Raw genomic sequence first — 23,201 nt, forward strand, 5'->3', positions numbered from 1 at the left:
TGTAGGCCATTGTGCATGGCCATTAAAGTTTCCCACAGACTCTGGTCACTGGGCCCAGGCCACACCTTCCTGCTCCTGTGGGGTGGAGAGCCACATTCACATTACAGCTCCCCCCACCCCCAAAAAAACAGAGACAGAGCTCTCAGACACTGTCTTTCTAATGGGATTAAATGGAAGGCCCCAAATTTCCTTTTTACTTGGTAATGAAAGCAGAAGCTCTGGGAGTTGGAGGAAAGAAAAAAAAGAAAAAAAGAAAAAAAGAGTAGAATCAGGAACAGGGAAGGAGTGGTGCAGAAAGAGAGGGGACTTCCCTGTTCTTAGCAGAGACCAAGGGGTGGGGAGCTTCAGGGCCTTGGGGCAGGACAGTAGAGGTAAGAGAGCCAGATGCTACCTCATCCAAACCTGGGCAGGGAAGCCCGGGAGATGGCAGCCCCGTGTGAAGATGTCCAAGGTCTGGGAGAAGGATGGGTTCTGTCTAAGCATGGGGGACCAGAGCTGACCAGAGAATGAAAAACATGGGTGGGGGGATAGGGCAAGGGATTGTGGGAGGGGGGAACCAGGAGCAGGGGGGCATTAATGGGGATGTAAAATAAATAAATGGAAAAAAATGGGTTGGAAAATGGAAAAATTGGGGCCCTTGGGGGAGGGGATTTTGGAATCAATCTCAGTCTTGAGATGGGAAACGTCGTGGTGTTACTAGAAGAGTGGAGACCAAAATGGGGTTGGAGGCCAGGCAGTGGTGGCGTATGCCTTTAATCTTAGCATTTGAGAGGCAGAGGCAGGTGGATTTCTGAGTTCAAGGCCAGCCTGGTCTACAGAGTGAGTTCCAGAACAGCCAGGGCTACACAGAGAAACCCTGTTTCGAAAAAACAAAAACAAAAACAAAACAACAAAAAAAGGGGGGATTGGTTCACGAGAAGGGCAGTGTGGAAAAGCCTGGAGTAGTTTCTGGCTTGCCTGAAGGTACAGGCGCTAGGGCAGTGACAAGGCAGAAAGAAAAGAACCAGGGACTTAGAAAACCAGTTCGTGCCAGTCAAGGAACAGCAGAGCCTTGGGGGGGGGGGGCGGTCCTAATTCAAACAAAAATCTATCAGACCAAAATCTATCAGTACTAATACAACTTCCGGTGTGGGGTGAGCTGGAGTCCTCCAGCTAGGATATCTCGCACCCCTCCCCCCCTGCCTTTTCCCCAGACCACCCAGCTCATCAACAGTTGCCTAAGGCTATCCTGGCAAGACCGGTAACCAAGACAAACCTGATGTGGGCAACTTAAGAGACACTGATTGTCAATGTCAGGGTGTTTGCTGGCTCACAGCTGGAGTTAAGGAGTCAGACTTCCAAGGGGAGCCAAGAAAAGTCTGTGAAAGCCAATGCGTCAGTCTCAAGAAGCTAAAGTCAAGCGGGATGGTGCTGGTACACATCTTTAATCCCAGCAAGCCGGAGGCAGAGGCAGGCAGATCTCTGTGAGTTCCAGGCCAGCCTGGTCTGATTTCTGAGTTCGAGGCCAGCCTGGTCTACAAAGTGAGTTCCAGGACAGCCAGGGCTATACAGAGAAACCCTGTCTCAAAAAAACAAAACAAAACAAACAAACAAAACCCAACCAAACAGAATTTAAAAAAAAACAAACTTAAGTATGTTACAGGGCTCATAGAATGGAGGATTTCCTTTTACCTGTCTGGGCAAGCTGCCTCAGGTCCCTCCCTGGGCTTGAAGCTCCTTAGTCACAGCCTTTGCAGGCCATCGGTGCTGAGTCTCTGCACTCACGAGCCAGGCACCAGACTGAGAGGCTGTGGTGAACCTACCTGGCTGTGGGTAGCCAGACTGTAAGGTGTATTGGAGGGGTGGGGGAGGGGAGAGTAGGCAGGGCCCTAAGCATTAAGTGGACCCCACAGGTACAAGGAGGAGATGGGGAGGGGCTGTAAAGCTGGGGGGGGGGTCTTTTACGGTTTTTGTTTTTGTTTTTGTTTTTGCTTTTTTGTTTTTTTGTTTTTTTAATTGTTATTCGTTTCCAACGGCCACAGAAGTTCTGAGTGGGTGGGGCCAGTGACCAGCATTCAGGCTCGCGGGGCGCCTGGGCATTTCTAGCTGCGCGCACAGGTTGTGCCACCTGGTTTTGACCTCTGCCGCCGCTGGAAACCAATGAGTCTCCCTGACATTTCGCGGCTAAGGAGCCCAGTGCCCCAAGAGGACTGGCTCCTGACACCCGACGTCCTGAGGCCTTCACCTTTCCCGAACCCAGTGCTGCAAGCCTTCTACAGTTTATCCCGCGTGCTGCTCTTCCCGACCTACTGGTCCCTGGACCGGTTGCTGGGCTGCTGGGCACCAAGCGTGCGATCCAACAGCTTAGGGTGGTTCAAAGTCCTGGCAGGAAGTGGGGTGTTGCTACCGCTGGTGGTGGTCAGCCTACCCATGGCGTTGGTCGGCCTTGTGCTCTGGCTGCCCCTCCAGGTCAGGCGCCGCCCCTTCTGCTATCACCCCCCTCCGGCGTGCTGGGTGTGGCCACAACCCTGGTCTCCGCCCGCTGAGCGCCGGCGCTGCTTTGTCTTTCTCACTGCTAATCTGTGCCTATTGCCCCACGGGCTGGCTCATTTTAACAACCTGTCGCACAGCCAGCAGCGCGCAGAGGCTGTGGGGGCCGCACTGCTAGATAGCCTTCAGTCACAGTATGAGGTTACTGAATGCAGCCAGCCGCTGCCAAAGGTGCCTGGTGGTGTGCTGAAAGCCACATTACCTATGGGCTTGGACTTTGTGTGTCTGCAGGAAGTGTTCGACCTCCGCGCAGCTCATCGGCTTGTGCGCGTCTTGGTACCAAATCTGGGCCCGGTGATATATGATGTGGGCACATTTGGCTTAATGGCTGGGCCGTACATCAAGGTACTGGGCAGTGGGCTTCTACTGGCCTCGCGCTACCCGTTGCTGCGTGCCACCTTCCGTTGCTTTCCTAACGCTTGTCGCGAGGACGCCTTGGCCTCCAAAGGTCTACTATCTGTCCAGGTACTAACCCAGGCTGCAGTGAGCCCTAGCGGGGAGAGAATAAGCAGTAGGTTTAACCAGGAGAGCAAGAAGACCTGGAACTGTGGGTGGTGTTGCAGGCGCAGCTAGGCATCGTGGATGGGCGCCCCATCGTGGGATACCTTCATTGTACACATTTGCATGCACCCATTGGTGAGCCCCTGCAGGAGGGTTTGAAATGTGGGTAGGTAACTCCTCTTCTCTCTTTTGAAGGCAGTAAGTCCCTTAACCTCACCAACACGTCTGTCCCCACGTCCCAATGTTCTCTGCCCCAAACATCCCGAGAAATGCCTGGGTGGTTTACAGATCAGGACCCACGGGGTGAGGTCATAGATCCCTACTCTGGGCTAAGCCAACCTCATCTCTCCTCTCAGAGGATGGACATATTCGCTGCAAACAGCTCTCGCTGCTGCTGGAATGGGTGGAGGAGTTCGAGAGCCAGCAGAGTGGTGAGGCTGTTGTAGCCTTCAGCGTCCTCCTGGGAGATCTAAACTTTGACAACTGCTCCCAAGGTAAGAAGCTGGGGTGAGGTGGAGCCAAGAGACCCAGCTCTGCCCACTAAGAAAGGGCTTTTCTCCACAGATCATGCCAAGGAGCAGGGGCATAAACTCTTCAGCTGCTTTCAGGACCCCTGCCGGCTAGATGTTTGCCAGGAACAGCCCTGGGCCTTGGGTACTGCTGCTGGGGAGGCGGGAGAACAGGTCTGTGGGATACCTGTCAGCAAGGTGGCCTGCCACTGAGTCTGCTCTCCCCTGGACTCCACAGGGACAATCTTGAACTCGTCCATGCTACACCACTCCATTTCCTGCTCCCCAGAGATGCTTCGGAGGTGAGTGGACTCCTTGAGCCCCAGGCACTACTAGGCCAGCCGAGAGGAACCTCCCTAGCCTCAGGAATGCTGTCCCTCTCCTAGGGCCCTGGAGCAGGAAAAAGGGCGCCGCCTGTACCTGTCAGGACCCCTTGATGGGAGTTACCCAGCTCCATCCTGGAAGGGCCGGCGTCTGGACTACATCACCTACCGTGGAGTACCCGGGAGTCGCCTGAGTCCGGTAAGTGCCTCCCCTCGGGGCTGCTGGGCTTGTTCTTACTGAAAACAGCTCTCAACTTGACACCTGCCCCCGCAGGAGGCGGAGCAGGTGACATTCAGTACTGCGTTTGCTGGACTCACGGACCACTTGGCTATGGGCCTGAAGCTTCAAGTGGTATGCTCCTGACGCTGGCGCCCAGACAAGAGGATGACTGTCGAAAGACCACCGTGGGGGGAGCAGAGTCCAATAATCCAGTAACCATGCGACTCAAAGGATCTTTATTGTGGGGCACTTATACAGCTTCCTGGGCACGGCGGTACTCGTATACACTGCCTCGCTCTGGGAAGGCTGGATATAGCGGGGGTGAGCCTGGTGGTGGCGCTGGGTCTTCCGGGTCTCCGTAGCCCCCACCCCCAGGCGTGTGGAGGCAGAACGCGTCCTGCAAAGAAGAGCAAGTTCAACACAGGTTGTGTCCCTGTCCCAATTAAGACACAATCACTCAACCACCCTGTTTCCGTTTGGGAGCCAAATTAAATTCTTGTATCCCTGTTCACACAGGCTCCCTCCCTATCTTACCCCGGGGTACACAGTCACGGATGTCTTGCCGCCCAGATTCACTGTGCGCCCATCTTTTCTGATCAGGAGATTTAAGCCACGTGTACCAGGCTCTCCCCCTGTAGAAGGAGAAAGCGAGGAAGCTTGGGGGTCAAGAGAGGTAGGGGTAGGGAGATGGGATCAAAAGATGCTGGGAAGAGCTGAGTAAGCCACCCACCGTGGAGGCCATAAGGCTGGAAGGCGCGGCGCTCAGTGAGCACAGACAGCAGCGCCTCTTCCCGAAAGACCAGCTCTCGAACTACGCCGTCACCTCCCCGGAAGCGGCCTCGGCCCCCAGAGCCTGGCCTCAGCTCAAAGCGGCGCAGGATAACTGGATACCTGTGCAGGTGAAGGGCACAGCGCATCTGAGCACGGGTTCATCTCCCAGATCAACTGCCCAGCACTGAATGCCCAACTCACCGGCTCTCCAAAATCTCTGGGTCTGTAATGCGCGTGTTGGTCATGTGACTGTGTACACCACTGCGCCCATGCCAGCCAGGGCCCGCACCCGCACCACCAGCCACTGTCTCGTAGTAGCCCATACGGGCATTGCCCAGGGTCACATTGTTCATGCAGCCCTGAGAGAAGCAGATAGCATTTGGTTAGTGGGCGCATCTACCCCCACCACCCTGTTCCCAGCAGCCCCCAGACTTGTGTCCACTTTTCTCTACCACACCTGGGAGGCTGCACAGGCCCCAAAAGCCCCCAGAATGACATCCACGACTCGCTGAGATGTGAGCACATTGCCTCCGACCACTGCTGCCTCCGGGGATGGATCCAATATGGAGCCTTTGGGAATTATGACATGCACAGGAGCCAGGCAACCCTGGCGAAATGACCGAGGTGGTTAATTAGGGCTGGGTATTACCCAGGTTCAGATAAAAATTCCACCACCCTAGGCCTCAGGGTGACCTCAGACATAAGGGCCACCTGCCCCCCTCTCCGCACACCTCTACGAACCTGGTTAAGTGGTATGTCACGGCCCACTAGACAGCGCAAGCAATAGATGAGAGCAGACAGTGTTATGGCTCGAGGGGCATTGAGGTTGCCAAACACCTCAGACCCGGAGCCACTGAAGTCAAATACAGCGCTGCCCTACCGAGGAAAACAGTCTGGCAATCAGCAATGGACTGGGCCTCACCCCAGAGGCCAGTGTCCGTCCCACTTCCCTCACAGGCGAACCTGACTCAAGTTGATCTTAACATGCAGGCAGATGGGAGAGCCGTCGTCCATGTGATCCTCTGCAGACACCTCCAGAGGCAGGCCCCTGGCCTGCCGGGAAGTTCCAAAAGCGCGAAGCATGTCTCGCACTGCTAGTTCAGCGTTTGCCTAGCAGAAATAAGGTTCAGCCCCGCCATGCCGTCCGCAGGGTAGTCCAACCTACCTTGGAGCAGCCATAACCCTGCCCAGGTATGCCCCTATTCCCAGGCCCACCTGAATGTGGCCCATATAGGCCTGCACCACATCTAAGCCATACTGTCCGATCAGCTCCCCCACCAGCTGGATGCCTTTCTGGTTAGCTGCCACCTGGGCACGAAGATCCGACAGGTTGTCATGCAGGTTCCTGGTTCCACTGCAGCCAGAGATCTTGCCTGGGGCCCGGAGGGCCTCTGTCACCGCTGCATGGGTAGGGTCACAAACTGAGCCATCTCCCATGCCCTCAGGAACAGGTGCCCGTGCCTGCCTGTTCTATAACCACAACATGAACACTGGGCACAGGGAGCTCCCTACTGACCTTTTGCTGGCATTCCCCACCACACACACACACACACACACACACACACACACACACAAACTCCTGAACTCTGCTCCATCATCCTGCTGAGCCCTCTTCTGCGGCCCAGCATCTAGAGCACCAACGGGCAAGCAGTTGTGCCAAAGACTTCCCTGGAACTGGAGGTGGCTGGGGAGAGGGAGGGTTCCTCCCTTAGCAAGCTCATCCTTCTGTGTTCTCTAGGCTCCCATCTTGCAGAGTATTTGATAGCACTATGAACTCTTGTGTTAATTGAAAAAACTGCTTCTTGGGAGGCTCAGCTCTAGCATACACCTATAATCCCAGCCCTTAGGAAGAAGGCACAGGCCTATAATGAAGGTAAAGTTAGTCTGTAGAAGGAAGCAGTCATGTTTGAAAGTGACGACTAATTTGAGCGGCAGACAAAGTGATGAGAGAAAGATCTGACAGAATAGGATATACCCAACTCTCATGAAAAGAGAGAGGAAAAGGAAGCTAATCAAGAGAGTGGAGCAGAGGGAGAGGGAAAAGAAGGCAGTTTTACCAACAATTATGGAGAGACAAACTGCACAGAGAACAAACTAGACACAGGTGAAGACAGAACAAACCGGAGAATGAGAAGGAGCCAGAAGATTAGAACATATCGCCAAAGTTAGTATGAGGCCAGGCAGAACAATTCAGTCAGAGGCTGAGAGAGAAGTCAGATTGAATCAGTCAGCTTGGAGAGGAGTTGGAGCCAGAACAACTGAGTTGAACCAGCCAGTCGGAGCTCAGAAAGAACTTGAAAGGGTGGGCTTATTTAGCAGTAGGTCTCAAAGGCTGAAAACATTCTAGGCCTAGATAAGATCCTACAGAGGCTAGACACTTTGAGGACTAGGCCTAGGTGAGCAGACTAAGGCTTAGGGTAAGCCTTGGAGATGCCAATTACATCAGGTGAACAGAAGATGCCTTTACACCCCCCTCTACATCTCACAGGAAACGTCTGCAGCATGCCCCACACGTACCATATCCTGTCTGCTCTATATCCTGCCCGCTCCCACTGGCCTCAAAGGACTTCAAAAATCCAGGGCAGCCCAGGGCTGAGATATGCAGGGCTCGGAACCTAACAGCTCTTGATGTCCTGGAAGAGGGCCTAGGGCTGGTTTCCAGCACCCACACACGGGAGGGGACCCATAACTGCCAGTAACCCCAGTCCTCGAGGATCTTACGCTCTCTTTTGATCTCCAGGGACACCTGCATACATGCGGTGCACTCAGGCAAAAACGTGCACATAAACCCTATCAAACACGATCCAGGAAGTCTTGTTTCCACGCCCGGGGGGAAAGCCCCCACTTTCCAGCCTCCGCCAGGCCTTATCTGAGGTCTCCTGGACACCTGGGCTCTCAGTCACATGTTTACACTGGTGTCTCCATGATCCGCTGCAGCTCCCCGTGATCAAGGTTATCCTATGTGCCTGTGGGCTACCCACACTCTCCCTGCGACCTCAGAGCAAGGCTGTCTCTCCCAGTCTTTCACCTTGCCCATAGCTGCTGCTCCATGCAGCTCATCACAAAAGCTCCATCCGGTAGCTGTCCTCGCCTGACCCCACAATCTCCAGATCGTATAAACTTTAATTCCCAAACAGTTCCTTCTGCCCTCTACCTTCTGGGTGGATATCTACCGTCTTTGAGGGTGACTGCAGCTGTCCCATCTGGCCACTCTAGCCAGCCTTAGGGTTACTCTGCAGGTAGGTATACAAGCAGATTATCCTTAACTCCAGCTACTCCACTGTCCAGACAGCTCCCTGGGATTCTGTAGCCTCAGTACCCAGTGTAGTTTGCAGCGGGTGCCAATCTTGAAACTACCTCTTCTACCCTCTGCCCACTTAGGTGTCTTGGCCAACTCCCCACCCCCAAATCACCTTCTACGAGGTCATCTTTGGTCCAGATAGAAGTCATCTCAGCTCTTCTGCATTATCTGAGATGATTTACGACTGCCCTGAGAGGCACCACTGACTCAATCAAGCCTCAAGGTAGGCTGGATTGTTATTATCAGGACATATCAGCTGCGTATCAGGATTCTGTCCAGCCTTATCTCTGGTAGCAGCCACACATCAGCTGTCTGCCAAATCCTCAATGTGACCCTTCCCCCCCCCCCACTCACCCTCTTCCTGGAAGACTCCTCCCTGGACCAGTTTGAAGGACAGAAAAACGGCACCTTCCTGCTGCAGTGTGGTAGAGTGAGGAGGCATAGAGCCCGGTGTGATACCTCCAATGTCTGCGTGGTGCCCTCGGCTAGCCACGTAGAACACAGGCCTCGACTGGCCTGGCCAAAACACCTAAAGGGGTGAACAGCAGCTGTCAGCGGCGCCAGAAACCTTTTGTCCCCCTAACACTAGTCAAGGTGTCCCCCTAACACTTCCTCACCGGTGTGATGACAGTCAGGTCAGGAAGATGGCTGCCCCCTGCACTGGGATGGTTGCTAAGCAGCACATCACCAGGATGGAGGTCGGCTCCCAAGTGCTGAATCTGAAACCAGGAGACACAGACAGAGTGGGAAAGGGAGGTGAGGCCATGGGGCAAGGGAGGGGGCAGAAGGGAAGATGTCACTGTCACCACACCTGGAACTGCACAGTTTCTTGCATGGCACCCAGGTGCACAGGAATGTGGGGAGCATTGGAGACGAGGCCCCCATCCGGCCCAAAGAGGGCACAGGAGAAGTCGAGGCGTTCCTTGATGTTGGTAGAGATGGCTGTGCGCTGTAGGATGCGGCCCATCTGCTCTGGGGGCACAGAGTGGCCGGTTGGCCCCATCACCCACATGTATAGCTCCAAGAAAGAGGCACAGGACCCACAGGGGCAAGGTCTCCTGGGCCCAAACCCCAGACCCAGCAGCTTTTCCTGTGCCCCGGGGAAGACCAGGGTGGCAACATTCCCTCTTAAGCAGTAAGGCTTCAACTTATGAAAAGAACACTCCCTTTCCAGCCTGCCTGGGGTCACACTTCCAACTTTCCTCCCCAATTGATGTAGCAAGAACCTGGTCCCCGAGCATAAGCCCCTAGGCTCCTGAAAGCCGGTAGCTTAGCCTTGAACAGATGAACTCTCAGAGAATGCCTGTTCTATCCCTAAATAGCTGAAGATCAAATGGCTTCCGATGAGAAGAGGAGACGACTGCCCTGTCCAAAGTCTGCTCTTGCAGCATGGAATACAATTTCAGAGCCAAGGCCATACTGCCCACCCCCCATGCCCACCAGTAAGGATTCTGCCCTTCCCCTTGGCACACATCTGCCATGTTATCACATGCATCGAGATCCAATGCGGTCAGCTACCCTACTTGTCTGTACTTTTGCGTCGTATGCAACCGTTTCCCACTATGTCCTACGTCATACATGCCAGTCCTATGAGGACTACTCACCAGCAATGCTCATGAAACGGTGTGAAAAAATAGACAACTGGATGGGGTCAAGCTTGGTGTCTACCATACTGGGAGCCTCGGCTCCCACAGAAATGCGGATGTCCCCTGTCTCAATCACCTCCGCTTGGCAACCTGGCTCTACAAGGATGGTGCTGGGGACAGGAGACACAGAGGAGCTACAAGAAGGCTGGCCACAACCTCCCTGCAACCAGAGATGTCAGTACTCTACGCCAGGAGATACCCCAAAGATAGAACCTCTGTAGCCCTAGGCCAGGGGATCTGCTGGGGGGGGGAGGCTCAGGAAACCCCTCCAAGGCTCTACCGATCCAGACTTACCTGTTGTTGTCAATGATCAGGCAGGGCCCTTGGAGCTGGTGCCCGTAGCCTAGTTCTCCTAAGAGGTACACAGGAGTCTCCTGATAACCCCCTTCGAAGTAGCACTGGGTCACCTGCAGAAGGCGTGGAATGAGCTGGGCTCCCAGAACGTTTTGCCTGAGGCCTCTCAACATGGCTGGACCTCCCCATCAACCCTTGTTCCCTGGGGTCCTGAGGATGTAGGTGGACCAGCACAGCAAGGCCTCCAACCTTTTCTACATGGGGAGGTCCATTCTGGATTTTGGGGGTGTCCTCCAGCTGAAGTCCACTACGGCCAGTTCCCCTCACACGCACGTCATCTACCACCACCGAGCGCTCAGGAATGATGAAGCCAAACTCTCTCATGTACCTGCACCCACCCATCCAAGGGAGCAATGAGGACCAAGCGACCGGACCAGCAGGCCACATGTCGGACTCACGGGAGAACACATATACCTCTCGACAAAGGCTGCTCCAAAGTCACCAGCACGGGGTGAGCAGGCAGTGGCCGGATGCTGAGTGGCAGACACCATTAGGGCACAGTCAGTGCCTTGGTAGCGAAGGTGCAGGAAGCTCTCGGTGCTGATCTGAGACCTGTAGGAAGCAGGTTGGGGTACTTACCCAGTACAATCTGAGGGAACTTTTCCTGCTTCCTCAGGCACTGTGAGACCCTTGTCCTAAAGACTCAGGAACCTCTAGGAAGTCATCCAGTGGCATCCAATCAAAGGGGAGGTGGAGACAAAGCCAGTGCTGTGCTCGTCGGTCCATGACTTGCCTAGGGAAGCCCTGGGCCTGCAGGGCATCCACACACTGGTCCTCCAGGCGGCTCAGTCTCTGGTCCAGTTGTGCAAAGGTTTCAGGTGTGTAAGACAGGGAACAGGGCTCCTGTGCTTCGTGAACCACATCTGCCAAGGCCAGTCCCAGTGCTGACAGCAGCCCGCTGTGCCTGCAGAAATGGGTGGCGCGGCGGTGTAGGGACAATCCTCAAAGCCAGCCCCCTCAAAGGCACATGCTCATATGCAGACCCACCTGTGAATATGCACAGTGTCCATACCCAGGGCCCGGGCAATGGCACAAGCGTGTTGCCCACCGGCTCCTCCAAAGCAAGCCAATACATGGGCTGAGGGGTCGTGGCCTCGTGCCTGGTAATCCAGGAAGGGCTAATAAGTAATCTTTCACGCACTTGACAGTCCCCATCCTGTCCCATATCTGTAGAGAGTGGTTCTGATGCTTTGATCGAGAATCTGTGTTTACTGACGCTTAAGGTCCTAGCTCCCAATTGGTTTTTGGTCTATCAATAAAGATGCCAGTGACCAATGACTGGGGGTTGGGGGGAGAAAAAAGGCAGGACTTCCAGGTTCCCACAGGCTAGGAAAGAGGAAGAGGATTGAGACACTTAAGGGAAAGAGGAAGAAGGGAACTCAGTATCGAGAAAAGCCAACCAGCCAGGTGAGTTTCCAGGGAAGTGGCCTCTGGCCTCTGGCTGTTCCCCTGACTGGGGTGGCAGGGAAGGGATTAGGAGTGGCCAGCCATTGTGCTATCCAGCATTTCAAGATTAACTGGCATGTGCTACCCATTTCTGATGGTCTGACAGAGTACAGGAGCAGGGCTAGGGCGGACATGTGATGGTGGGCAGAGGGGGCACACCTGTGTGAGGGCACGGATAGGCCGGCACATGGCTTCATTGGCAACACGCACAAACCCCATGGCCACCTCCTCCAGACTTAGCTGGGAAGCTGGGCAGGGTCCACTGGCCAAGAAGCTGTTGACCTCCATAGCCACCGCCTCTAGAGCCTTTCGGGAAGCCTCGGGCGACAGTGGCTGGTCTTCTCCTGGCCCAAAAATGCAGGGGAAGGAGGCAGGCAGCAGGCGACCCAGGACCAGATTAGCATCTGTCACTGTCACAGGACCCCCTGGGAAGAAGGAACTGAGTGTGGGTTGGAGGCTAGAAAGGCACGAGTGGCCAGCAGGGATGTGCCTAGAACACCATGGGGCTAGGCCCAGCAAGGCGGAGGCTAACCCTTACCTTTGCGGTAGCAGGCAGGACCTGGGTGGGCACCTGCTGACTCTGGACCAACCACAAAGAGGCCAGACCTTGGGGGATAAAAGACAGGAATTAGAGGCATGGGGGATGGGGGGTGGAGGATAAAGAAGCTGAGAGGTTGTAACTGAAGAGGTAAGAACCTGAAGAAGAGGCGGGACCCCCCGCCAGCTGCCACCGTGTTGATGTCCAGCTGCGGGGCTTGGAGGGTAACACCGGCCGTGCTAGCCTCAAAGACGTGCTCAAACTCTCCAGCGTAGCGGCTCACATCTGTGGATGTGCCTAATGGCGGCAGCGGTGGCAGACAAGATGCTAGGAGTCGGCCCCAAGACCTGAGCCCCCAGCATCCTCCAGCTGGGCAGCTGAAGGTCTTCCCTCACCCACCCACCTCATCCTTCATACCTCCCATGTCAAAGCCAATGACAGGCTGACCACCTTCCAGATGGTAGGTGGTAGCGGAGTAGCCAACCACGCCGCCAGCAGGGCCGGAGAGCACAGCCCGGGAGCCACTGAAGGTATCCATGGGTGCCAGGCCACCATCGGAGCGCATGAAGAGCACTTGCACATTCTATGAATGGGGAGAGCAGACAGCGATGAGCTGGGCAGGCGCAAGGCCAGGGCCTGGAGCAGGGTGGTCAATAGGCCTCACCTTTAGCTGGCCCTGGAAACCTCGGCGGAAGCCCTGCACATAGCGCTGGATGGTGGGAGTGAGGTAAGCGTCGGCACACGCTGTATGCCCCCGAGGAACAATTCGTACCATGGGCATGACTTCCGAGGACAAGGAGACGTGTGTGAAGCCCAGCTCCCGGGCCAGTGCGCCCACCTGCTGCTCGTGCTGGGCCCACCTACAACGAGAACCCGGGGGGGGGGGACTCTGTGCCTCCCACCCAAAACCTTTCCAGCTTTCCTCTGGATCCAGCCTCTACCCACGGGAAACAGCCCTCACTCACGTGTACGAATGCATGAGTACCACTGCCAGGCTGTGAATGCCCCGAGTCAAGAGCCCCTCCAGCTTCCCACGCAGGGCTCCCAGATCCACGGGCTGCTGTATCTCTAGCATGTCCCCCGTACAGCCTGAAACAAGCCCAGAGCCCCCTCATTCAAAAATTGCTAGGCTCTGCCTACCCCAAGAGCCTCACTCAGGATGTCAGCACCATGCGCACCTTTGACGGGAGAGCCGGCACCGGGTTCTCCACGATACAGCAACACTCGCTCGTCCACCTCCACGACCTCCTCATACAGTACCTCTGGCATGGGCACAGCCTGAGGGCAGGCAGAGGCTCAGAGGAGACCCCGCCCTGAGGGTTCTATGGGGTCCTGCGTGGTGTCGCAGTGTAGGCCAAAGGGGATGTGTCCCAAAAAGCTAGGAGACAGTCAAAATGGCCCAGCAAGGTCCACCCAGAAGGCTTCTCTCTCTGTACCCAAGCCCTTAAGAACTGTAGAACCAGCACCCTACCCCAAGAGGGCAGCTTCTTCCAGGAATTCAAAGGTGGAACGTCTAAGCTCTCACCTTGAGCTGGCAGAGTATTCCCATGCCAGCCTGAAAGTACGAGGACACGGGTCCTGCTGGCAGTGGTCAGGCTCCTTAAGGCCTACCATCTAGTGGACTTAGCCACCGTCGCTTCACAGACCTCCCCACAAGACCTTGGCTGGGGGAGGGGAAAGAGTGCACAAGCCTCACCCAATGCCCAGTTGGCACAGGAGAGCTCACCAGGTCAAAGAGGTCCGGGCGGGCCTGAGTGCCAATATGCAGCAGGTCTCGGAAACCACGGGTCACCAGCAGCGCCACCCTTTCTCCCTGCCGTTCCAACAGCGCGTTGGTGGCCACCGTGGTGCCCATGCGGATGCTGGCGATGTGACTGGTGTCTAGCGGCCGGCCTCGAGGCAGCAGCACACCCTCCTCCTGGGGACCACATAGTCAGGGGGAGACCTCAGGTTGGGGGGTCTCCCTAACACCTCCCCTCTGCCCACCACTGGCCTTGGCCCACCTGCTCTAGAATTCGGCGGATGCCCTCTGTGGGTGCGTCTGCATAGTTGGCAGGATCCTCTGAGAGCAGCTTCAGAACACGTACATGCCCTCCTGGGCACTGGGCAAAGACATCTGTGAAGGTGCCACCACGGTCGATGGCAAAATGGAAGCGCCCTTCTGGGCTGCCCATGATGTTGAAGCTGGGGTCCAGCAGTGGCTCTTCGGCTGGTAATCCTGGGAGAACTGGACAGAAGAGCCTGTCACTGGGAGTGGGGGGGGGGGGGTCTGGTTTCTAAGAAGAGGCTAGGATGGGAAACGGATGGATTCCGGATTCCGAGTCTAGAAGGTGCCCTGGAGAGGAGCCATAGAGTAGCTCTGGGTTTGGCAGGAGCTCCAGAACCCAGTCATAGGGTGGCCTGAGTGGAGTCAGAGCCAGGCAAGCCCATATGCCAGCCCAGTGTCCCAGTGGCACAGGTCTGAGTCCTGTTGCCGATGGAAAGCCAGTACTTGGATTAGAGGCAAAAGGACCCTGAGCCCTTTCTTGCGGGAGGAGCCTGGGTTCTTTCCACAGGGAAAGGCACCCAAATTAGGCTGGGCAGGTAAGAAATAGCTCCACTTCCCACTCTGCTCAGGTTTCCCAGCCCAGGCTTTATAGTCACTGGAACTACAGAACACATACAACAGTAGGGCGAGGCTGAAAGGAGCGGAGGAACAGCAGAGCCCTCAAGGGAAAGTAGGAAAGGCGGTAGCGGAGTAAATTCTGCACAGACCCCACCAGCGGCCGAATCTGCTCTAGTCTTGCTTGTGTCCCACTGCGCTTCCCGCAGGCCCTGCCCCCACCTCGGGGAGGGGCCTGGAGAAACACACCCCCACTCCCAACACACACACAAACACACAAGCCTGGAGTGCCTGGCCCTCTGGATTACGTAATTGCGGGCCGGGCCTGAGCACCTCCTCCTTTGCCCAGAGCGATCCACGGATTGAGGGACTGAGTGGCCCTTGCCAGCAGGGGCGGACCCAGCGCTTTGGCTCAAGGGCACCTTGGTTCTCGGAACAGCTGAACGGAACAGCTGAACGTCTCTGCAAGTTCTGGGTTGCCGAAAGCGAAAGCGAGCGCCCTTGATACCCAGCTTCAGGTCTCTAAGTAACTGGTTGCACCCTAAAGTAACAACATTTCTGATGTACTCAGGCTGTTCCCCCAGAGTGGGAGGACCAAGGCAGGAGATGGGTTGGGCGGAAAGGACCCGGCAAGGAACAATGGAAGGTAGGAGGGCTTCTTATTCAGCAGCAAAGTGGCACAAAGAACAAGAGGCCTCTGCACACACCCCACAGTCAGCCCTACAGCGTAAAAAATGGCTCAGTACACCTAAATCCTGATGTGTCTCCTGGAACGAGACCAACAGACATTTGGAACTGGTGCTCTCCCTCACCGAGGACAACTGGGTAATGTCTCCGTGTCCTCTACTCTCTTGTTTATTTAGCCAGCCCTTAAGTGAGCCATTTAGCATCCAAATGAAGGGGCGTGGGTGGGCCAAACTATCAACCATGTGTGGTGGTAATGCTACCTACAAGGGTGGCTCCTATGACCGTAGGAAATCAGTTGAACCCAAAGGCCTTTCCCCATGTGCTAGGCCACATATCAGACAGTTTAGGGCACACATCCAAGCCCCCCATTCTAAGTGCGCTGCTGGCTCTCAAGGCCCACTTGGGCCTAGGAGGCTAGGGTGCAGGTGAGCTGGTTATGTATTAGAATTGCAGGCTCTGGGCTGCACGCCACACGTCAGGGCAATGCCTGGTGCCCCTGGGCATTCAAAACCTGCCCTCATGTCCCTTTCTCATTTGTGGGTGCCAGGGCAAGGTCTATGGTGCATAGCTCAGTGAGACTTTCATTTCAACCCAAAGGCTGGAGGGTCGCCCAGTTGGTAGACTACTTGTGTAGCATACAGGAGGCCCTGAGTTCTGTTCCTAGTATGGATAGAAAAAAGTGTGTGTGTGTGGAGAGAGAGAGAGAGAGAGAGAGAGAGAGAGAGAGAGAGAGAGAGAAGAGTCAGGAGACAGTCTTTTCTCAGACTCTGTCTTGCAAGCCCCCTCTGGTACCCTCTTTCCTCTCCATCAATCTCACAGTCCACTGGCTGCCACCTAGGGCATTTGCACTGACCATCCATCCCTTAGCTCAGAAAGCTTGCCCCATCCTCATGACTCTTCCTTCCTTCCAGCTCTGCTCCATGTCCCCAGAGGCAACCTCTCCTCTCTCCTGCACGGGCTCCCAAGACATCATCCCACCCTCATCCCTGGGCTTGCTCCGTCTCCCTCTACCGACCACCAGCACCCAGCGAGGAACAGGTGGCCACACTCCCCAAGGCCGGCCAGGGTTCTGCGTGGCTTCTTTCCGTCTGGGCACACCCTGGATAAGAGAACTCTGAAGGACGCATGCATGTGGCTCACCTCTCTCCGCATCCTTGAATCTGATCGTCTTCCGCTTCGGCAGCCTGGAGGTGACAGTTGTCTCTGACAGGATGTTGGAGGTGCAGAAGCTTAGGCTGTTGCCCCTGCTCCTAAGGACTAGCTTTAGCTCTTGGTTTTCCTGGATGAGCTGCACCAGACGCCGCAGTTCCTCATTCTCTTGGGCCAGCCTTTGTATCTCCTGTCGCAGGCCCTCATAGCTGCTGAGAAGGGACATGCCCAGGAGCAGCACAGCAGCTGGTCAGTGGTCTGTGGACTGGCTAGGAAAGAGGGGCTCTGCCATTGTGAGGTCAGCATCTGGCCCCACCTCTGCATTCAAAGACAGTTAGGCCCGGTCTTCCTGACTGGAGCAGGTTTCATCTGCTTGCTGGTTCTGAAGGACCGCCGGAGATGCCCAGACACTGCCATAGGTCTTTGGATTTCTTTCTTAGGCTCTTCCTGGAAGATGGAAGTTTCTCTGAGACTGCCCAGTTGAGGTATGTCGTGGAAGATAATTCAGGCATCTCTACCATCCACCCGGCACTGGCCCCTCCCTGGTTACAGTCCCTTGGTCACCATGTGAGATTATGGATCTGGGCAAGTGATGCCTGAATCCAGGGGTTGTGCAGCATCCAAGAAGGACAGGGAGGGAGGGTGGGTGTTGGAGCTACGCTGCACAGGTATCTGATACAGCCTTGGTAGACTGAAGAACTTAACATTGGAAAGGGCTGGTGGCAGAGAACTGGACCGAGCAGCAGGGGCCTAACCCACAGTGACAATGGAATTTTTTTTTAATAAATCCAATGTTATTTTATACTGGACTTTTATAAAGGTCTTCCTTCCATCCAGTTTGTCTTGTAAAATTATTATCCCATGCATCCACTTTGATTCTGTGACCTTTTCTCCATTATTGCTATTTGCTTCAGATTTCCTTTGTGCTTGCTTGATGAGTGCAGCCTTCACTGGTTAATGTATGGATTCTCCAGGGATCTCCCTTCCATAACCCAGGAAACTCTGGCAAAGGTCCTTCATTTGTGGAAGAGGGCGGGTGTACCGGTCCAGCTGGTCCAGAGTCAAACAGTCCTCTAAGCAGGGAGTGAAGATGTATATAGGAAAGAGAGAAAAAAGATGCAAGAGACATAGATAAGGGAAGGTTGTGGGTCATCACCACACCAGCCCCAAGTGTATTTCTCATAATCTTCTTATACTACAGCACCCTGGGAAGCAAAGCCACAAGCTAACAGAAACAATTTTGCTGAAATACACACAAGACATTTGTTCTCACCAAAAAAAAAAAAAAAAAAACCTCCCTATTCCTACCACCAAGGCCAACAGAATCTTCAGCCCCTCGCCTTGAGCCTCAAGGCACCTCTTATCATCTCATGCCTCTGCAGGCCGGGAAATCTGCCCACAGACCCTGCCCTGCCCTGCCTCTGCCCCTCCCCCCCCCATGGCTTGGACAGATGGGGAACAACCCCCTAGAGATAGATACACTTAGACTAGGCACCGCAGTCTTTTCCTAAGATAGATTTATTTTTCCTATACATGTATGAGTGTTTTGCCTGAATGTGTTTAAGTGCCCCAGAGGCCAGAACAGGACCCTAGACCCATTGGAACCATAGTTACAGATGGTTAAATCGGCCATGAGAGTGCTGGGAACTGAACCCAGATTCTCTGCAAAGACAGCAGATGCTCTTGGCCACCGAGTCATCTCTCCAGCCCCAAGCAGTGACAATTTAAATAGTTCTACAAGGAAACAACCCTAGTCCCAAGAAACATAGAATATTGCAAACAGTATAGATGTTTACCCCAAATGAATGGCAGGCCTAGTGAATTGAACCCCTAGGCAGACATTCTGAATGTAGAGGTGGACAGGCCCCGGAAGAGCTACACACCCTATCGCTATCTTCAGATCTGTGCATAAAATGGCCTCAAGTCTCACAGGGATTAGCTTATATTATCAGGCGCACAGTGGAGATTCAGACAGATTATTCTGACAGATTACTTCAGGTATGTCAGACAGCATTACATGGGCCCTTCAAAGGGCAGTTCTCTTCCTGGCAAAAACACTCAAGGGCCAAAAGAGATTTCACGGAAAGGAGACACTCCCTTGCTAAAAGAGTGTCAGCTGGACAGGCTAAGGTCTCCTCTAGGGGCTGGCTCACCAGCGACAAATTGTTGAAAAGGCTTGGCTTGGAGGTTGAAGGTGCTTCATGCCACGCCCGACTACCTGAGCTGAAGCTCTGGCCCCACAGGGTGGAAGACGGAACTCCCAAAAGTTGAAAGGTGTCCTCTGACCCCCACGTGCTAGCTAAGACACGCACATTCCCCGCCCACAACCCCAGAAAGAGAGAATTTAAATTTTGTAATATTGAAAAGCAAAGCTGTAGCCATAGCAAAGTTAGTAGAGCACGTACTTACCACCCTTAGAGGCAGGGATCAGCAGTCACTGTCCCTCTCAGCGACACAGGGAGCTCGAAGCTTGCCTGGGGCTGCACAGTGTAAGTGAGACATGTCCAAATATAAGTCTGCCCTATCAAATACTATTAAGCTGTGTTTAGGGCAAGGAATTAAGACCCTTTTGTCTCCCTCACCTGTGACAGGTCCCTCCATCTTGTCCCCTTGCTAAGGCCATTTCCAGGTTTAACTCGAATCTGATCTCCATGGAAACGACCCCCTCTCTAGTCTAGGACGTCCCAGCTAACTTATCTCAGCCTTTATTAAAACTGCCTGTTTGTGGGATACGCCCCTAACCACTTATCTCAGCTTCTGTTAAAACTGCTTGCTTTAAACTGCTTACTTCTGTAAAGTAACACACACACACACACACACACACACACACACACACACACACACACACGCACGGCTGAGATGCCAGGATGTGGTTTCAGCCTTTAAAAACTCCACTTTCTAGGCACTCAGAGCCTTGCCTAGGTCCAACACTTGGATGTGGTCCCAGATGGCTGGAATAAAGACTTTTAATGGCTACACACTGTGCGAGTAGCCATCTCTGGTGAGCTCCAAGGAACCCACCAGGTAAAATTTGCAAATGTTTTAGTTTTCCTCACCCAGGAATACCTTTGTTTATTAAAAAACCCAATGTTCTGTTATAGAAATCCAATGGCCTTGAGTAGTGAGCTTCTTCTTCTTAGCGCAGTGATTCCTTTCTCCTTCCTCTGTCTCTCTCTCTGTCTCTCTCTGTCTCTCTCTCTGTCTCTCTGTCTCTCTGTCTCTCTGTCTCTGTCTCTCTCTCTCTCTCTCTGTCTCTCTCTCTCTCACACACACACACACACACACACACACACACACACACACACTTCTCTGTAACCCTGGTTGTCCTATTACTAACTCTGTGGACCAGGCTGCCTCCCAAGCGTTTGGCTTAAAGGCACAAAACACCATCACCCAGATAAGTCAGCATTTTTAAGCATTACTTTATTTCTTAGAATCTTGTGGGCTGCTGAGACAGCTCAGTGGCACAAAGCCCTTGCCATCGAGCAGGACAACCTGAGTTTGGTCCCCAAGACTTACAGGTTAGAAGAAGAGAACCTACTCTTGTAAGTTGTCCTCTGACCTCCACATCTGCCACGGCACTCATGTGCCCCCTACACATGCACACGTGACTACAAATAAATAAATATAATAAAAAAAAATTAAAGAGAAAGAAATGGAATCTTGCTGGCCTGCTCAAGCTGACCCCAAACTTCTGGGTGAATGAAAAAAAGAAAGAAAGAAAGAAAAACAGGAAGGGAAATGACTGCTCCTAGGTATGGTGGAGAAGAAGGCTTACTGTAGATTAAAGGGAGAGCAGAGCCGGTGACGGGCATCTGGAAGAGTCCAGAGGAGACATGATCCGAGCCATAGCAGGAGACGGGGGAGGGAAAGAGAAAAGGGAGAAAGGGGAACGGCATGGCAGCCAAGTAGGTCAAAGGTGAAGAGAACCTGGTAACCAGCATGGCTGGATTATATAGGGAAGCGCCTCTGGGGAAAGGGCAGACCAGCCACTGTTATGCTGGAGAGTTCAGGGTAGAAGGTAGGGTATGCCAGCCTGGCTCTGTAAGGGGTCGGTACTGAGGGATGCCGGGAGAACCTGGTAGCTAGGCCCGTTTTCATATGATATGTTGATATGTTTGATAGGCACCTCAGCAGTTTGTCCCAGGGTTTGAGACTTAATACTGGTCAGGCAAGTGATCTCCCTATCTCCATCTCCTGTTCCTAGATGGACAGGTTTGTCCGCACAGTGCAGCCGATACGTTTTTTTGTTTTTTGTTTTTGTTTTTGTTTTTTGTAAGGCAGAGTCCACGCACCCAAACTAGTTGGAGAACTTTGGATGGGTTCCCATGAACTTTGTACCTCTAAATTTCCCTGGTCCCGCCCATGTCGCAGCAGTGGAGGCCGGTTTCTGTTAGCTGGACTCTGAACTGCTCCAGGGCTAGAGAATGCTAGGGGACTCGGGAGGTAGGCCCCTGGCCTTGATCTGGAGAACTCTGGCAGACCCTTTCACTCTGGATATTGGTCAAGGTCATACAGCAAGGCAAAAGCTTGCTATATAAGGTCTACTAAGAGTCCAGTGGTGGGGCTGGAGAGATGGCTCAGCGGTTAAGAGCACTGACTGCTCTTCAGAAGGCCCTGAGTTCACAACTATCTGTAATGAGATCTGATGCCCTCTTCTGGAGTATCTGAAGACAGCTACAGTGTACTTACATATATAATAAATAAATCTTAAAAAAAAAAAGAGAGTCCAGTGGTGGGCGCCAGACAGTGGTGGTGCACGCCTTTAATCCCAGCACTTGGGAGGCAGATTTCTGAGTTTGAGGCCAGCCTGGTCTACAAAGTGAGTTCCAGGACAGCCAGGGCTATACAGAGAAACCCTGTCTTGAAAAACCAAAATAATAATAATAATAATAATAATAATAATAATAATAATAATAATAAAAAGAGTCCAGTGGTGAGGCTGGCAAGATGGCTCAGTGGTTAAGAACACTGACTGCTCTTCTGAAGGTCCTGAGTTCAAATCCCAGCAACCACATGGTGGCTCACAACCATCTGAACAGCTACAGCATAAAAATAAATAAGTAAATAAAATAGTCCGGTGGTGACACAGGCCTTTAATCTAAGCATTCCCAAGGCAGAGGCAGGCAGAGCTCTGAGTTCAAGGCCAGGACAGTCAGGGCTACACAGAGAAACCCTGTTCTCAAGGAAAAAAAAATCAATCCTGAATTATGAAAGCTCTCAGGAGCTCTTCGCCTACTCCCAGGGATATGGATAAGTTTCACACTGGGAAGGAAGGGCTGAATTATGAGTCTACCATTCTTACAACCTCTTCTTACAGTGCAGGGACAAGGGCCTCATTCTGGGAAAAGAAATCTTGTTCAGTGCCACACTGAACAAGAAGGGAACAAAGGAAGGGATTCCCAGCTGCTGAGCTCTGGCTTTCTTTGGAAGTTAAGATTGGATAAACTTAGGCGGGAGGACATCAGGAGACAATGGCAACCTCAGAGAAAAGCCACCATGCAGAAAAGTGTCAAGCTGCTAAGAGCCACACCTGCAAGCTCTCTGAAGAAGCCAGAGCCACAGAGTAGACATTTCGCTGACTATAACACGCTGGCGAGGAGACAGAATGTAACAGACAGAAAGCCAAATGACCTTGGGCCAGCTGGTGTAGTACTGGTCTCTGCAGCTGACCTAACATCCTAATGAAGATTAGCTAGAACTCTTGGAATGCATGTTATGCGTGCTGTCCACCCACCCCAAGCTGAGGATACTGTGAGAAACATCTCAGGTCCTCTATAGAAGAGATTTCAGAGTCATTCTGTGTAGACCAATTTGTACCTGAGTATCTAGGACACAAAGTTCTGTCTACTGTTGAGAAACCAGAACGCCAGTGAGTATGGAAAAGGGAAAGGTTTTTATTGTTGATATGAGAGAGAGAAAACAACCAGAGGCCTCTGGAAGACTCTAGAGCAGAGAGAGGAGGCACCCGACCGAGTGTGCCCAACAGTCTGGAACTTGCCACCGGAGAGGCAGCAGCCGAGCAGAGCGGGGGAGACGGGGAGAGCACAAGGAAGCGAAGAGAGGAGGAGGAAGACAGGAAGGCAAGAAAGATCACAAGTCCGTTTTGGGGACCCTTTTCCTCTACTGGGTTGCCTTGTCTAGCCTTACTAGGAGAGGAGGTGCCTAGTCTTACTGCAACTTGTTATGCCGTGGTTGGTTGGTATCCAGGGAATACAGCTGAAAAGTGGGGTGATAAGGAGAATGAGTGTGGGGGAGGGGAGAGGGTGAGGAGAACTGGCTTGTTAGCATGGACTCTGTTTTTTGTTTGTTTGTTTTGGTTTTTCAAGACAGGGTTTCTCTGTATAGCCCTGGCTGTCCTGGAACTCACTTTGTAGACCAGGCTGGCCTCGAACTCAGAAATCTGCCTGCCTCTGCCTCCCGAGTGCTGGGATTAAAGGCATGTGCCACGCCCGGCTAGCATGGACTCTGAGATGTGTAACAGGTACTTGTGATAATGAGGGAGCCTGGCAGCTGGCGTGCTAATTGGTAGTACTATGTACCACAGACTGCCATTGGTCCTCTCTGCCAGTGATAAGGAAAACAGCTCTCTTTGGCAGAGGTGAATCAGCTTCATAAATTCCTG

The 23,201-nt window shown here is 53.5% G+C and overlaps 2 protein-coding genes across 7 annotated transcripts in view; one reads left to right on the forward strand and one right to left on the reverse strand.

Annotated features, from left to right (window-relative positions):
• Positions 1-2,139: 2,139 nt before the first annotated feature.
• On the forward strand, positions 2,140-4,593 carry Smpd5 (sphingomyelin phosphodiesterase 5). Its single transcript, XM_021216667.1, has 7 exons — positions 2,140-2,994; positions 3,093-3,165; positions 3,387-3,524; positions 3,595-3,684; positions 3,778-3,841; positions 3,926-4,061; positions 4,137-4,593. Exons 1-7 carry the CDS (start codon positions 2,140-2,142, stop codon positions 4,224-4,226), a joined length of 1,446 nt encoding a protein of 481 aa, XP_021072326.1. The 3' UTR covers positions 4,227-4,593.
• Oplah (5-oxoprolinase, ATP-hydrolysing) overlaps positions 4,302-23,201 on the reverse strand; it is a 35,737-nt gene continuing 16,837 nt past the window's right edge. The window contains exons 1-30 of one of the 6 annotated variants that reach the window (XM_029548083.1): positions 20,355-20,372; positions 18,986-19,056; positions 17,462-17,649; positions 16,568-17,023; positions 14,142-14,365; positions 13,865-14,056; positions 13,317-13,416; positions 13,104-13,227; positions 12,803-12,998; positions 12,556-12,721; positions 12,297-12,435; positions 12,139-12,206; positions 11,760-12,025; positions 11,142-11,254; positions 10,888-11,058; positions 10,569-10,706; positions 10,344-10,482; positions 10,095-10,207; positions 9,759-9,910; positions 8,966-9,126; positions 8,772-8,873; positions 8,509-8,683; positions 6,069-6,253; positions 5,817-5,963; positions 5,595-5,729; positions 5,311-5,460; positions 5,055-5,212; positions 4,813-4,973; positions 4,617-4,714; positions 4,302-4,479 (exon numbers count right to left, since the gene is read on the reverse strand). In XM_029548083.1, the coding sequence (XP_029403943.1) occupies positions 4,333-4,479; positions 4,617-4,714; positions 4,813-4,973; positions 5,055-5,212; positions 5,311-5,460; positions 5,595-5,729; positions 5,817-5,963; positions 6,069-6,253; positions 8,509-8,683; positions 8,772-8,873; positions 8,966-9,126; positions 9,759-9,910; positions 10,095-10,207; positions 10,344-10,482; positions 10,569-10,706; positions 10,888-11,058; positions 11,142-11,254; positions 11,760-12,025; positions 12,139-12,206; positions 12,297-12,435; positions 12,556-12,721; positions 12,803-12,998; positions 13,104-13,227; positions 13,317-13,416; positions 13,865-14,056; positions 14,142-14,365; positions 16,568-16,802 (4,155 nt within the window). In that variant the 5' untranslated portion in view covers positions 16,803-17,023; positions 17,462-17,649; positions 18,986-19,056; positions 20,355-20,372 and the 3' untranslated portion in view covers positions 4,302-4,332. Of the gene's footprint in view, positions 4,480-4,616; positions 4,715-4,812; positions 4,974-5,054; positions 5,213-5,310; positions 5,461-5,594; positions 5,730-5,816; positions 5,964-6,068; positions 6,254-8,508; positions 8,684-8,771; positions 8,874-8,965; positions 9,127-9,758; positions 9,911-10,094; positions 10,208-10,343; positions 10,483-10,568; positions 10,707-10,887; positions 11,059-11,141; positions 11,255-11,759; positions 12,026-12,138; positions 12,207-12,296; positions 12,436-12,555; positions 12,722-12,802; positions 12,999-13,103; positions 13,228-13,316; positions 13,417-13,864; positions 14,057-14,141; positions 14,366-14,801; positions 14,999-15,018; positions 15,040-16,567; positions 17,650-18,985; positions 19,057-20,354; positions 20,373-23,201 lie in introns of those variants that run through there. The other 5 variants (XM_029548082.1, XM_029548084.1, XM_029548086.1 and 2 more) reach the window with 5 other exon arrangements.

The sequence above is a fragment of the Mus pahari genome, chromosome 17 (assembly GCF_900095145.1).
Source record: "Mus pahari chromosome 17, PAHARI_EIJ_v1.1, whole genome shotgun sequence".
Taxonomy (NCBI): domain Eukaryota; kingdom Metazoa; phylum Chordata; class Mammalia; order Rodentia; family Muridae; genus Mus; species Mus pahari.